At 44.7% G+C, this 13,972-nt stretch overlaps 1 protein-coding gene across 1 annotated transcript in view; it reads right to left on the bottom strand.

Annotated features, from left to right (window-relative positions):
• Positions 1-2,794: 2,794 nt before the first annotated feature.
• Positions 2,795-13,972, bottom strand: part of LOC149120524 (uncharacterized) — a 36,311-nt gene continuing 25,133 nt past the window's right edge. Inside the window, exons 2-3 of the mRNA XM_089321659.1 lie at positions 3,906-3,990; positions 2,795-3,364 (exon numbers count right to left, since the gene is read on the bottom strand). Coding sequence (XP_089177785.1) covers positions 3,342-3,364; positions 3,906-3,990 — 108 coding nt within the window. The 3' untranslated portion in view covers positions 2,795-3,341. The remainder of the gene's footprint in view (positions 3,365-3,905; positions 3,991-13,972) is intronic.

Raw genomic sequence — 13,972 nt, forward strand, 5'->3', positions numbered from 1 at the left:
CCCAAGTAATTGGGTTCCTGCCACCCACATGGGAGGCCTGGAATGAGTCCCTGGCTCACTGCTCTAGCCTGGCCCTGCCCCATCTGTTGCGAGAATTTCAGGAATCTATCAATGGATGGAACATATCTCTGTCTCTCACTCCTGTGCTGTCACTCTGCCTTTCAAATAAATATATAGATCTTTAAAATATCTTTTAAAAGAAAATACAGGACTCCAAAATGAATTTTCTCAACAGTTGACCAATGCATAATTTGTGAGTTTATTTAACATTCTATGCAATATTTAGATGCATTTTCATTTCTGATCAACTCAGATCAATTCACATGTCAGATGAATGGGAAAAAAAACTTTTAACAAATATATTGCACTCCATGGAACATTTGGGATATGATTACACTAAGGGGTCATTCAATGACTACCTAGCATGCAAATGGAACTGGGCATTTGGGTGTTATTTTTTCAGGTACTTCTGTTTTTTTCTTGGCTAAATCTGGCAGCCTTATCAGGCTAAACTTGGATGTAGGGCTTTCTCTATACCAATTTCACCTATGGCAAGTGTCAGACTGTCCTTTTTCCCTCTCTGTAAAGTGGGGGTGATGACTTATTTTGCAAGGCTGCAAGCTTCCCAAATCACACAGCTCCACTAGCTGTTGGTGGTGGTGAATGCTTAGCAATCAACATGCATGTCTGGGGATGATGGTTGGATCACTGAATCTTTTTTTTTTTAAAAAGATTATTTATTTAAAATGGAGGGAGAGGGAGAAAGAGGGATTGGGGTAGGGAGGGAGGGATGAAGAGAGAGAGAGAGAGAGAGAGAGAGAATCTTCCTTTTGCTGGTTCACTCCTCAAATGGCTGAAACAGGGTTGAACTAGGCCTGGAGCCAGGAACTCCACTGGGGTCTCCCATGTGGGTGGTAGGGAGCCAAGCACTCAGGCCATACCTCACTGCTCTCCCAGATACACACCAGCTGGATCAGACACAGAGCATCAAAACTTGAGCCAGTGCTCTGACATGGGATGCTGGCATCACAGGTGGTGCTTTAACCTGCTGCTTCACAACAGAAGCCCCTAATTAAACACATCTTGCTTGTTACTGTATTCCTGGGTTAAAGCAAGTGCCTACTAGCAATATTATGGGAAAATTTATTTTTTACTTAAATTTTGCATGTAGACATTTATTTGAACAGCAGAGAGCCAGCAAGGTTTCATCTGATGGTTCACTCTCCAAATACCCACCATGGCTAGGGCTCGGCCAAGCCAAAGCCAGGAGCCAAGATCTCTGTTCAGGGCTCCAATCACTTGAGCCATCACTGTTGGTCCCCAGGCTGTGTACTGGCAGGAATCTGGAGTCAAGAGCCAATTGCAGTACTTTACTCAAGCACTCCAGAGTGGGACATGGGCTTCTTAAGCTCCAATTAAACATCTGCCCCATAGGTAAACCTAAATGGCCTGTGGAGTTGGCAGGGCAGTGTGATCACACCATGTGTGACATGACATGTGACAGAAGTGGAGGAGGCAGCTCCAACATCCTGTCTTTGCCTTCACTTTAACCACCCAGCTGGCTTTTCTGGGCTCAGCTGGGTGCTCATTTCCTCCACTAACTGAGCTGGGACGTTTCCCAGATGCCTCCAGGCCAGTTTTGAGAAGAGATGACAATGTAAGCATAGGTGCAAGTGCCTGTATCTGTGGTTACTGTTTGCTGAAATTCTAGGAATGAACTTTTGCCAACACCTGCTCAGTGTCAGGGTTTAGGCTTTTTATTATGTTACTCATTTATTATTATTATTAGAAAGGGAGACATAGATATCTTCCAACTGCTGGCTCAATCTCCAATGCCTGTAAGATCCAGGCCATGGCAGGCAACACCCAGGAGGCTGGAACTCCATCTGGGTCTCCCAGGTTGTTGAGCATCATCTGCTGCTTGCCGGGGTGTGCACCAGCAGGAACCTAGGGTTGGATGCAGTACCAGAATTCAAACCGAGGACTCCAATATGGGACATGCATGTCCCAAGCAGTGTCTTAACCACTAAGCCAAATGCCCACCCCCAAGTGTGTCTCTCACACCACTCTAATGAGAATCAGAGAAGGGAGGTGCAAAGGAAAAAGCCTGCGTTTAGAGTGAGATGGGCGCAGGTTCTCAATTTTGCTTCACTGGTAGCAGCATCTTACCAATGTCAACTCACTTCACCAGTGAGCCTCAATATCCCCATTAAATTAGACAGAAAACCTATTGGAGGGCACCTTGTTCATAGAGTTTGTTCCTGCTTGTATGGTTTACATGTTTCAGGGGCCACACAGAACATTCTAGGTTCATTCATGGCCTGAATTGTATAGACAGGCTCTTAGCCACTGTTGATCCCCACCTCCTGGTACAATCTGTTTTTTTTTTTAAATATTTGTTATTTATATGAAAGGCAGAGTCTTTCTCTCTCTCTTTCCCTCATTCTCTCTCTCTCTCTAACACACACACACACACAAACACATTTTCCATTCACTGGTTCACTCCCCACACAGACAAAATTGCTGATGCTGGGCCAAGATGAAGCTAAGATCCCAGAATTCCATCTGTCTTTCCCACATGGTAGGGGCCCAAGCTCTTTGGCCATCACCTGCTACCTTCCCAGAGTGTGCTTCAATAGGGAACTGCATAGGAAGTGGTGTAGCCAGGACTTGAACTGGCCCTCTGATACGGGATCCTTCTGTTGCAAATAGAACCTTAACCCTGAAGTGGGGTCTAATTTTATTCCAGATCCTTGCCTTCTACTGAGAGAAGCATTTGAAACACAGAAACATGTACAGTACACGAAATGATAACATTTATTTAAGGGATGATAAAGCAAGGAAACGTGAGCATGGGTGGGGAGTGGGCCAGAAGGAGAAAACGGATGGGAGAGGAGTGGAGAGAGCACCTCAGCATCCGTCTCCCAAGAGCAGGACTCACTTCTTCCAGTGCTGGCTGCTTTTGAGGTAGAAGTGTGGTGGCTATTCACATGGCATGTGCCCCCCCGAAGGAAACATACCCAGTAAGGGGCAGTTTATTGGACAAGTAGGATAGAATTACATGGGGCGAAGGCTTCTGACTTGGGACTTCCAGCTCTGTGGCCCCAACCTAGCTACCTGCCTTATCCCATCTCATCCCCCCCGCAGAGATTTCCGACCCTTAATCTTAAGGGGGTGCTGAAGGATGATGATCCACCTTCTGTAGCTACTTCCTGCTGGCCAGGGGCGTTGTCCCTACCTATCCAGGGTTCGGAAACCTCTTCTTATCTAATCGATCCATCTCATGAGCTGGAAAATGTTCATCTGTCATGGCCAATCGCTGTTGCCCCGCATGGTCATCATCATTTTGAGAAGCTGTCAAATTCTGAAACAGAAAAGTTTGTCAATCAGGATGAGCATAATTGGAAAAAAGATAAATTTCAAGTTGAATCCCCTTCAAGATAGGAGGAGTATATTCCACTGTTTCCCAAAACATGGGCATTGATAGATTGTCTTTGCCCAGATTGTAAAACCATCTAGCATAGCCATAAAGACTGCTAGTATCCTTTTCAGTGAATATATAACTGTTAGAGCAGATGCCGCAGTTCCATTAATCACTGCACATGCTCCTAATTTTGCCAGTATGCATTTTATGGCCAGCTAGTTGTCCATGACTGTCTTAGAGCACCCACGGACTCAAGCAATTGCTGTAAAATCTGGCCTGAAGTGTAGGCTCTAGTTTGGCCCACACAATGAACAGATTTTTAAATGGTTCTCTATGGCCTAGCAGGACCTACTGCTATCATACTACAAGAACTATGGAGTTTTCCTCACAACAGCAGCCTCCTGAGAGAATAAGATAGGTAAAACATGTGGGCTATTAAGTGTAGCAGGTTCAATATGAAAAAAGTAAAGATTTTACTCACCCTTTTGCCCTTTGAAGATGTATTCGAGATCTTCAATGCATTCACAAGAGTGAGCAGACTTGTTCTCTGTGTGCACCTGTGAAGACTAAAGAGGTAGAACTGAGATCCTTGACAAAGGTACCCAGCTTGGGATGCCCTGAATTTGACTTCAGTAGGAGTGCTGGGTAGCACCTGGTAGGACCCCTTTCATTAGGCTGCTACTGATCAGAGGAAGAGTCTTTTCTGCAAGTGTCTCTTAAGCCTTGGTCTCCTGGGGACAGGCTGTCATGACTTTTGGGACCTGGCACTGTGAGAATTTTATTACCACAGTCCATTAGCCTCTTGTATAGGAAAAAGATTAATAATAAACTTTTATCTGATCCTGTATCCCTGAGTCAAAGAGAGTGTCAGAGGTGAAGAAGACCTTTTTATATAGCATTTTAGTCAGGCAGCCTTAGGTGCCACTTTGATCCTGAGGGCAATAGGTAAGAATTTAAGCCATGTTTCTGAGGTCTCTTGGCAAAGCTTAGCCAAGATTATCTTAAGAATATGACTAGCTTTTTGAGTTTATATGATGACTAAGGTCTCCAAGGAGCATGGAGATGAGAAAAACCTAAAGCAGTCACTACATGCTGAGGTATTGTCTTTATGACAGTATGCAGCCTTTACCCTCCAAACACCCAAGTAACTCCTGGCATTAAACCTCCTCTTCCAAAACAGTGAGAGTCATATATTAATAATCCTCCATTCAGCACATGGACTTATGACTGAATGGCCACCTCCACTAGCATCCTTCATGTAGCCTGGTTGAGGAGAACATTGTATGACAGGGCTAGTGTAGTGAGGATATTTAGTGACCAAAAAGCTCAGGTAGTAAAGCTATTTCTAGAACTGCTGTGCAGCAGTGACTTTTGCTGCCTTATCTGCTAGCACATTTCCCTGAATAGCATGGCTATCTGTCTTCTTGTGTCCCCTGCAGTGAATGACAACCACTTTCTAAAGACTCCAGTGCTCCTGAAGGAGAGCTAACATCTCTTCTCCTTATTTAATGGGAGAGTTCTTTGCAGTCAGGAGGGCTCTTCCTTTCCAAATTGCTCCATGTGCATGGAACTCAAGGAAAACAAACTGGAGCCCGTACATATTAACTCATTAGCTCTTCCTCATTGCAAGGCTCTAGTTAAAGCAGTAAGTTTGGCCTTTTTCAATCAAGTGCTAGATGGCAATGTCTGAGATTCTATCACTTGAGTAAGACCCACCATGGCATAACCTGCCTTTTTAACTCCTTCATGCAACTACTGCTGTCAGTAAACCGCTTTGTATCTTGATTTTCTAGAGGTTTTTTAAAACTGTACCCTTAGGAGTGAGTCCACAGGGATGAATGAGGAATCATATACAGCTGAAGTTTCTGTAGAACCTGAGAAGCTGAAAGTGATAATGGCTCTCCACAAGCCCTGTTATGCTTATACATGTGATTCAGATCCCTTGTACTAGTTGTATTGGATACATTACAATGTTTTTATGCCCCAATTTGAGGTTCTCAGTTTTAAGCAGCCTGCCTCCAGGGCCCCTGTGGGTTGATCTTTATCTAAGGGCATCTTCATTACTCAATGCCCCTATTAAATTGTTTGAATGAACATGCCTTACATAATCTGGCCATGTGAAGAGTGCTGCTGCTTTCTCAATGGTGCCAACCCACTTGGCAGCAAACACATGTATAGTGGGGCATTTTCCCAGCACCCAACATGAACTTATGGGATGTCATCTCTGCAAGAAACCCATCTCTAGTGGGGCACTGTTCTCATGCCAGGAGGAAAAGCTCCTGGGTTGTAAAAACAACACAGCTTATGCCTGAAGACCAGCTGCTAGAGTTTGTAAGCCCTGAAGCTTCTGTGCCCTGGACATTCTCTGGGGCTCAGACCAGCATATCTAGAGCATGTGACCTCAGGTAGCATTGAAACCCATACCTGGCTGTGTATTCCAGGGCAGCAAAAACCAGCATAAAGCTAAGATAAATTGTAGGGCTGCTGACTAGGTACGTGGCTTGTCCTAGCTATGGGGTCCACCATGGTCAAGTGGGGTCCATTTCCATCTTCCACTGAAAAGCTGAAGCCACACTTGAGGCTTCCATGGTTGGCAAAATCCCTCCCTCGGCTCCTGATGAGGAACTCCTGCCATGTTAGGAAGTACTGCCTGCTGACAGGGGGTGTGGCACATATGCACTGCACACCTGTTTTGAGGACCACTCCAGTCAGATGAAGAGAAGTTTGCTAGCACAAGGTGAGTTGTTTGGCCCATCTGCCCATCTTAATAAGGAAAGCACCATGATTCAAAATCTTAAGACAGAACTTTTCAGCCAGGTGTATTGCATCCAGTAGAAACTAAATGCAAGTTCCAGGTTTTTCAGCAGCGAGAATGAATCTAAAATTTTAAAAACATACTACACACTAGAAACAAAGAATTTGGGCACAAGGCCACAAACTGGCCCACTCTCTTCCCGTTTCTCTGTCCAGATCCTCCTTACTAAGACATCTCATAGCCGCCTTTCATCCCCTAATGCTATAACTTAGCAACAAGGTGCCCACAACTGCATCTAAACAGATCTGCCTGAGATCAAGAGCAGTGAGACTGAGGGAGACACTTTTGAATTTTCACAAGGAGGTAAAAGCTTAGTACAGCTGAGACAGGGACAAATTAAATTCCACTTACCACTGTTGCTTTTTCAGTTCCCTGTTGGGCTTTCTGAGACACCTGGATGGCTCACCCATAAGAAGTGGAGAAAGTGGGGCTGAATGTGTATTCCAGGGCTGTACCTTCTATTTAGAGAGGCATTCTAAGTACAGGCACATATACACTGCCCAGAATGATGACGTTTATTAAAAGGAGAAAGAACACACATGCATGAGCATAGGTGGGGAGTGGCCAGCAGCATAAACAGCTGGGGGAGGGGAATGGGAGAGGCAGCACCTCCTTCTGTCCTGGTCTCCAGCTGAAGAGCTTGCTTTTCCCAGTGTTGCTGGTGTATGAGGTCTTTAAGTGGCTACTCACTTGGCCTCTCACCCTCAGATCACAGGGAAAGGAGACGTGTCCCAGGAAGGGTTGTTTGGTGGACAAGTAGGCTAGAACTGCATGGGGCAAGGGCTCAGTGACTTCCAGCTCCATGGTCTGAACCTGGCTACATGCTTTGTCCCATCACTTTTTCAACCCCCCACCCTTGAGTTTGTAGGACCTGGGATGTGCTCCTAACAAACATAAAACAGAAAGCTATGGGATGCAGTTCACCAAATAATTAAACATTGTGGCAGGCAAATGGGCCAAGCAGCTAAAACACTACTTGGGAGGTCTGCATCCACATCCAAGTGCCTGGACTCTAGACTAAGTTAAGGTCCCCAGTCCATCTTTCTGCTCATGTGCACCCTGGAAGGCAGCAGGTCAAGGCTCAAATACTTGAGTTCTTTTCATTCTCTTGAGGGACCAGGATGGAGATCCAAGTTCTGGGCTTCAGCCTGGTCCAGCCACGGCTGTTGTGAGCATTTGGGGAGTGCAGCAGAAGATGGAAGATACCTCTCTCTCTCTCTCTCTCTCAGTCTCCCTTTCACTCTCTGCTTTTGCCTCTGTACATTTGCCTTTCAAATTAATATTTTTTAAAATTAAAAATAAATATAAGGTATTTCCTTATAACCAAAAAAAAAGATTTATTGATTTGAAAGGCAAAGCCTGTGGCAGGGAGTGGGAGGAGAGTGACAGAGACAGGGACAAGAGAGAGACTCCTCCATCTACTGCTTCACCTCCTGAATGACCAGAACAGACAAGCTGGGCCAGGCCAGAGGCAGGAACTTCTGAGTTTCCCATGTAGGTGACAGGGGCCCAAGTACTTGAGACAACCTTCATGCTTTTCCCAGATGCATTAGTGGGGAGCTGGATTGGAAGTAGAGCAGCTGGAACATGAACTGACTCCAATATGGAGTGTGGGTGTTCCAAGTGGTGGCTTAACCTGCTACACCACAAAAGAGAACTGCCACCCAAATTTTTAAACATGGAATTATCAAGTAGTCCATCTAGGTATGTATACATCTAGGTGTATATATATCTAGGCATATGACTCCAAGAATTGGAAACGGGGGTGGGTGTTGTGGTGTAGCCAATTAAACTGCCACTTGGGAGGTCCACATCCCATACTGGAGTGTCTGGTTCCAGTCTTGGCTAATAGGCTTTCAACTCAGCTTCCTGCTAACACTCATGAGAAGGCAACAGATTATGGCTCCAGTCCTTGGCCTCTGTCAACTATATGGGAGACCTAGATGGAGTGCAGGGCTCCTGGCTTTATCCTGGCCTGCCTTCACTGTTGTGACCATGTGGAGAGTGAGGCAGAGCTCTCGTTCAGTCACTGTGTCTTTCAAATATGTAAGCACATATATAATAAAAGAATTGAAGACAGGGGCTCAAGGAGTAATTTGTACCCATGTTCACAGTAGCATTATTCACATTACTCCAATATGCAAACAACCCATGGGACCATCCAAAGAAAATGAGTGTGGAAAAACAATGTGGTCCAACTGAACTACAGAGTATTATTCAGCCTTTCAAAGGCAGGATATTCTGACACTTGCTACTGCAAGCATGAATCCTGAGGACTGGATAATACAAGCCAGCCACAGAAAGACAAACACCAAGGGCAGGCAGTTAAGATGCTTGCATACCATGTCAGAGTTACTGGGTTTCACTCTCAGCTCTGGCTCCTGACTCCAACTTTCTGCTGGTGCAGACAGGGAAGTAGCAGCTGATGGCTCATGTGATTGGCTTCATTCCATGCACATGAGAGGCCTGAATTGATTTCCCACTCCTGGCTTCAGCCTAGTCCAGTACTCACCATTACAGGCCTGCAAGGAGTGAACCAGCTGATGGGAGCTCTCTGCCTGTCTCTCTGCCTCTCAAAGAGCAAATACAATGACATTTTAAAGAGAGAGCAAATACTGCATAATACTTGAGATAGAGTTGTCCCATTCATTGAGACAGGAGTAGACCTGGGGGTGCCAGAGGCTGGGGAGGGGGATGGGGAGTGTTTCATGTGGAGGAGTGTTGGTGATGTGCACACAACCCTGTGAATGCTCTTCATGCCACTGTACTGTATACTTGAAAAGGGTTAAAATAGTAACATTTGTGTTTTGTTTTATTAGAATAATTTAAAAGGTAAAAGAATCCCCACCCAATATCTATCAATGCAGACCAAAATTACTCAATTTGATTATAGCTGCCAATACTAGCCTGGACTTGACAGTGACCCCAGACATCATATACCTAAGTGGGCAGCTGGGGCCAGCAGCTGCCAATCATCCCCCAAGCAGCCAGTGGCCCCTGCACACATCCCAAAACAGGATGGGAGACTATTTGAGTATAACCTGAGAGTCCAGTACACTCATGCTAGAAGGCAGGCTTATCTTCCACATGTACCTGGGGATGGATGCATCCAAGCAGGGTTTCCCTGAGCAAGCACATGGCTGGATTTGTCATCCCAGAAACTCCAGACCTCACTGTGTCACAAGGACTTTTCAGAGCCTACTCCCAAACTTTTTCAGTAGTAACCAGGGCTCAGAATGTGGGAGTTACTTGCCCAGTGAAGGCAAGATTTGTACAGCTCTTGGAAGTCCCAGGGCCTGGTCTCTTTGTTCCTTTTTTCTACTTTTTATAGCATCAGGGAGATGTTTATGCATACGGTTCTTGGTAAGTCCTGATGAATGCACACAGTGTGACTCTGTCCTCAGAATCCAGATAGAGAAAGGCCCCTGAGGCTGGCACTGTGCCCCAGTATGTTATGCCTCTTCTAAAGGAGCTTCTATAGTAAGTCCTTATACGTGGGTACATTCACTACAGCGTTTCAATATCAGGTGTCTGTTTTTCTGGTGGCTAGCATATGGTTATGGAGGCTAACCAATAAAAATGTTATTCTGCTGACTACTTGAACCATGTGACAACCGAGAAATGCACTGACCTGACCACTGAAATGAGGTTATGCTCACCTGATCAGCTGCTAAGCACGTGAGACACAGGACCTTGTGATGTGGTCTGGTCTGACACCTGATCCTAGCTCCTCCTATGAGACCCATTGCCTTCACTCCCTGCCTGTTATATCTTACTGCCTCCCCACAATCCCTCCTGCCAGCCAGGGATCATAACTTCCTCTTGGGCATTTCCAGTGAATGAAGCTACAGGGCCACCTTTCTCCACTGAATTCAGAGGTCTTCCTCTGGGTCTGGCAGGATACAACACACCCGCAGAAGGCAGTTCACCATCCTCCTGCAGACCCCCCGGCGGCCCTTGCTCTTGGCAGCTTTAGCAGGTGAGGTCCCTGCCTCCTCATCCTGTTGGTTTTCTGGGAGGCTCTCATTCTCTGCCACTCCCTGGGAACAGCTCCTGTCTGCTAAGTGGTCCTCACTGCTGCTGGAGCTGAGAGTGGATATGGAGGACACGGGGCTGTTGTACCGGAGGGCTGGCCAGGGAATGTAGGTCTTCCTCCTTATCCCAGGTTGGGGACCATCTGTCTTCTCAGCCTCACTGCTGGTGATGCTGATGGTGGCTATGGAGGACAAGGAGCTGTTGTAGCTGAGGACTGGCCCAGGAATGTAGGTCCTCCTCCTTATGACAGGGTGGGGACTATCTGACCTGCAGGCCTCACTGCTGCTGGTGTTGAGAGTGGACACAGAGGACACGGGGCTGTTGTACCTGAGGACTGGGCATGGAGTGTGGATCATCATCATGCCAGGTGGGGAACCGTCCATCCTGCGGGCTCCGTGGCAGGCATTTAGCCCTGACGACTGGTCACCTTCGGGCAGCACTGGGGACATGGCACTGGCTTGGAGACTGGGTGTCAGTGAGGCTGCTTTATGGCTCAGCTGAAAGCCCAGATCCACCAGGTAGTTTTGGGCCTCAGCATCCTCCGGAGATGCTAGAAGCTCCACTTCAGTGAGCTCAGGTCTTGCTGCTCCACGGAAGCCCTCCTGGGATTTCCCCCAGCTCAGAGCAGGGGACAAGCAGCCATCCTCCTCCTCACGGCCCAGCTGGAAGAGAAGGCCTGAGAGGTATTTTGGACCTTCAGTAACATGCGAAGGACCTGGGAGCCCCATGTACATTTCGCTTCCTCCTCCTCTGAGGTCAGCCTTTAGCTGGGCCCACAGGGGGCCGTCCTGTTCTCTGAGGCCCTCCTGAGAGCTCAGGCTCTCCACACTGTCACTGAGGTCCTCGTCCTCGGTTGAACTCACAGACTGTTCAGCTGTGTCCTCACTCAGTTTGGGCCCTTTCTGCTCCATGCTGAGCCACTTGTGGCCCATAGCATCTGCCACTGTGGGCCTCTCAGCAGGGTCGTAGGTCATCAGCCAGTCCAGCAGCTGCTCCAGTTCCCCGCTTATAGAGGAGGGGACTAGGTAAGAGCCAGCCAGGATGACTTCCTTCAGGCAGGCAAAGCTCTCCCCTTCAAAGGGCAGCCACCCTTTCACCATGGTGTATAGGAGCACGCCCAGGCTCCACACGTCTGCCTTGTACCCATTGAATTCCTTACCTAAGAATTCTTCTGGGGCACAGTATTGAAGGCTGCCACACAATGAACTGAGTTGTTGACCTTCATTCAGCTTTTGGCTTAAGCCAAAGTCAATTAGTTTAATGCACATGTTTCTGTCCACAAGGAGATTTTCTAATTTTATATCTCTGTGGACAATGTGCTGCTTATGGCAGTGTTCCACAGCTTCTAGGGTCTGACTGAAGTACCAACACGCCTCTTGTTCCTGCAGGTGACCGCGCACTGCCACTAACTTTCCAAGGTCCCCCACGCTAATATATTCCATGAACAGGTAGGCTTTTTCTGCAGTGTAGTCTACCTGCATTAGCTTGACAATGTGAGGGTGATGCAGAGAATTCATAATCTCTGCTTCTACCCTTGCCTGTGGGAACTCGGAGGAATCCCCATGCCCTCTGGCAATGATCTTCACAGCCAACATGGTCCCACTCTCTATATGGCGGGCCAGCTTCACCTTGCCGAAGCTGCCCTTGCCAAGGGTTCTGAGGACATCATATCCCCGGAACACCTCCTCCTCTGTGTGTGAGGATCTGTCACCACTCATTGTGGGGGTATCTTTGTGTCTAGTGTACTGGGAGTAACACTAGCTAGTCTCCTACAGCACCTACGGTGACCTGGCAATCCAATGAGAAAGAAACAAATGAATAAGTCAATATGTTAATACTACTAACAGGTAACACTACATTTACTATACTACAGACTAATTCTATTCACTATACTCATATTACTAATATAAAAAGAAAAAGAGAAAAAGAAAAGATATTTAAATTAAATACACAGAGATACAAAGAGATAAAAAATTGAGTTGGGGGAGGAAAACTAACATAAAAATTAAAAAATAAAGCTCTTAAAGAACAAATAGACAAAAAAACTGTATATGAACTTCACTGTACTAATCAATAAGACCAATTCTAATTCACTATGTGATATTATGAACACAACAAAAAAATGAGATTTTTAAATAAAGTACACACAGATAAAAAAGCAAAAATTTGAGGGGGAGAAAAGAGGAAAAATCAAAAAGAAAAAAAGAACAAAATAAACAGTACTGAAAAGAAAAGACAAAACAACAGTATATGAACTACACTAATTATTAAGATTAATTCTATTCACTATGCTAATATTTTGAAGAAACACTATATATGAATTACACGATACTAATCAGTGAATCAAACAAAATAATCAAGCGACAAAACAAAAACATGGAAAACCATAACAGAAAGTAAAGCACCAATTCTTATAACTAAACTTATAATACTAATCCTCCTATGTAAATAAAGTGATTATAGATGAGAAATAATTAAAAAGGTGAGATACACAAGAATTAATTAGAAAATGAAAACAGAAAATAATTGAAGAAATGATAAGAGAAATCAAAAAGAAATGATATTTTAAATAAAATACACACAGATAAAAAGCAAAAATTTGTGGGGGAGAAAAGAGGAAAAACAAAAAACTAACAAAATAAACAGCACTAAAAAGAACAGATAAAAAAACAGGATATGAACTACACTAATTATTAAGATTAATTCTATTCACTATGCTAATATTTCGAACAAACACTATATGTGAATTACACTATACTAATCAGTGAGTCAAACACAATAATCAAAAGTGACATAACAAAAACAAATGAATGAAATAAACATGATAATAATAATAAATAAATAAAATGAAAGAAACAAATGAATAAGTCAACTAAGAGGTAACACTACTTTACTGTACTACAGATTAATTCTATTCACTATACTCATATTACTAATATAACAAGAAAAAGAAAAGATATTTAAATTAAATACACAGAGATAAAAAGAAAAAAAAATTGAGTTGGAGAAAACTAACAATAAAAAATAAAAAAATAAAGCTCTTAAAGAACAAGTAGACAAAAAACTGTATATGAACTTCACTGTACTAATCAATAAGACCAATTCCAATTCACTATGTGATATTATGAACACAACAAGAGAAATGAAAAAAGAAATGAGATTTTTAAATAAAATACACACAGATAAAAAGCAAAAATTTGTGGGGAAGAAAAGAGGGAAAACAAAACAAAAAAAAGAACAAAAGAAACAGCACTAAAAAGAACAGACAAAACTGAAGAGCCAAAGTGACTCTATTTTGAAACAATAAAAAGCAGCCTCTGTTTCCCATAGCAGACCCGAGTCCTTGTACAAGCAGGCATTCAGGCATTACGGAGATATCAAAGCTTACCAAGGACAGCTAGCTCAGCAGACCAAGGGCAGCTCAGTAGAGACTACCAAATGAGGTAACTTCCTGAGCCCAAGCCAAATAGAAACCCCCCCTACCCTGCCCAATCAGAAAAGGCCCCGCACCTTAAGCCCTTGTTGATGTATCTCCCCTTTAAAAGTGTCCCCAAACAGAGACCTGGGCCTTTCCTCCTTCCTCCGCTGCGCCGGTTGGTTGGATGAGGTCCCTGTTGCGGCTTTTACCTTTTTAATAAAAACCTTGCTTTTGGATTTTAGTGTGATGGGTTGCTGATAACTTCTTGGGCATATCAAAT

This window comes from Oryctolagus cuniculus, chromosome 19 (genome assembly GCF_051225735.1).
Source record: "Oryctolagus cuniculus isolate XC-2025 breed Fujian yellow rabbit chromosome 19, ASM5122573v1, whole genome shotgun sequence".
Classification (NCBI taxonomy): domain Eukaryota; kingdom Metazoa; phylum Chordata; class Mammalia; order Lagomorpha; family Leporidae; genus Oryctolagus; species Oryctolagus cuniculus.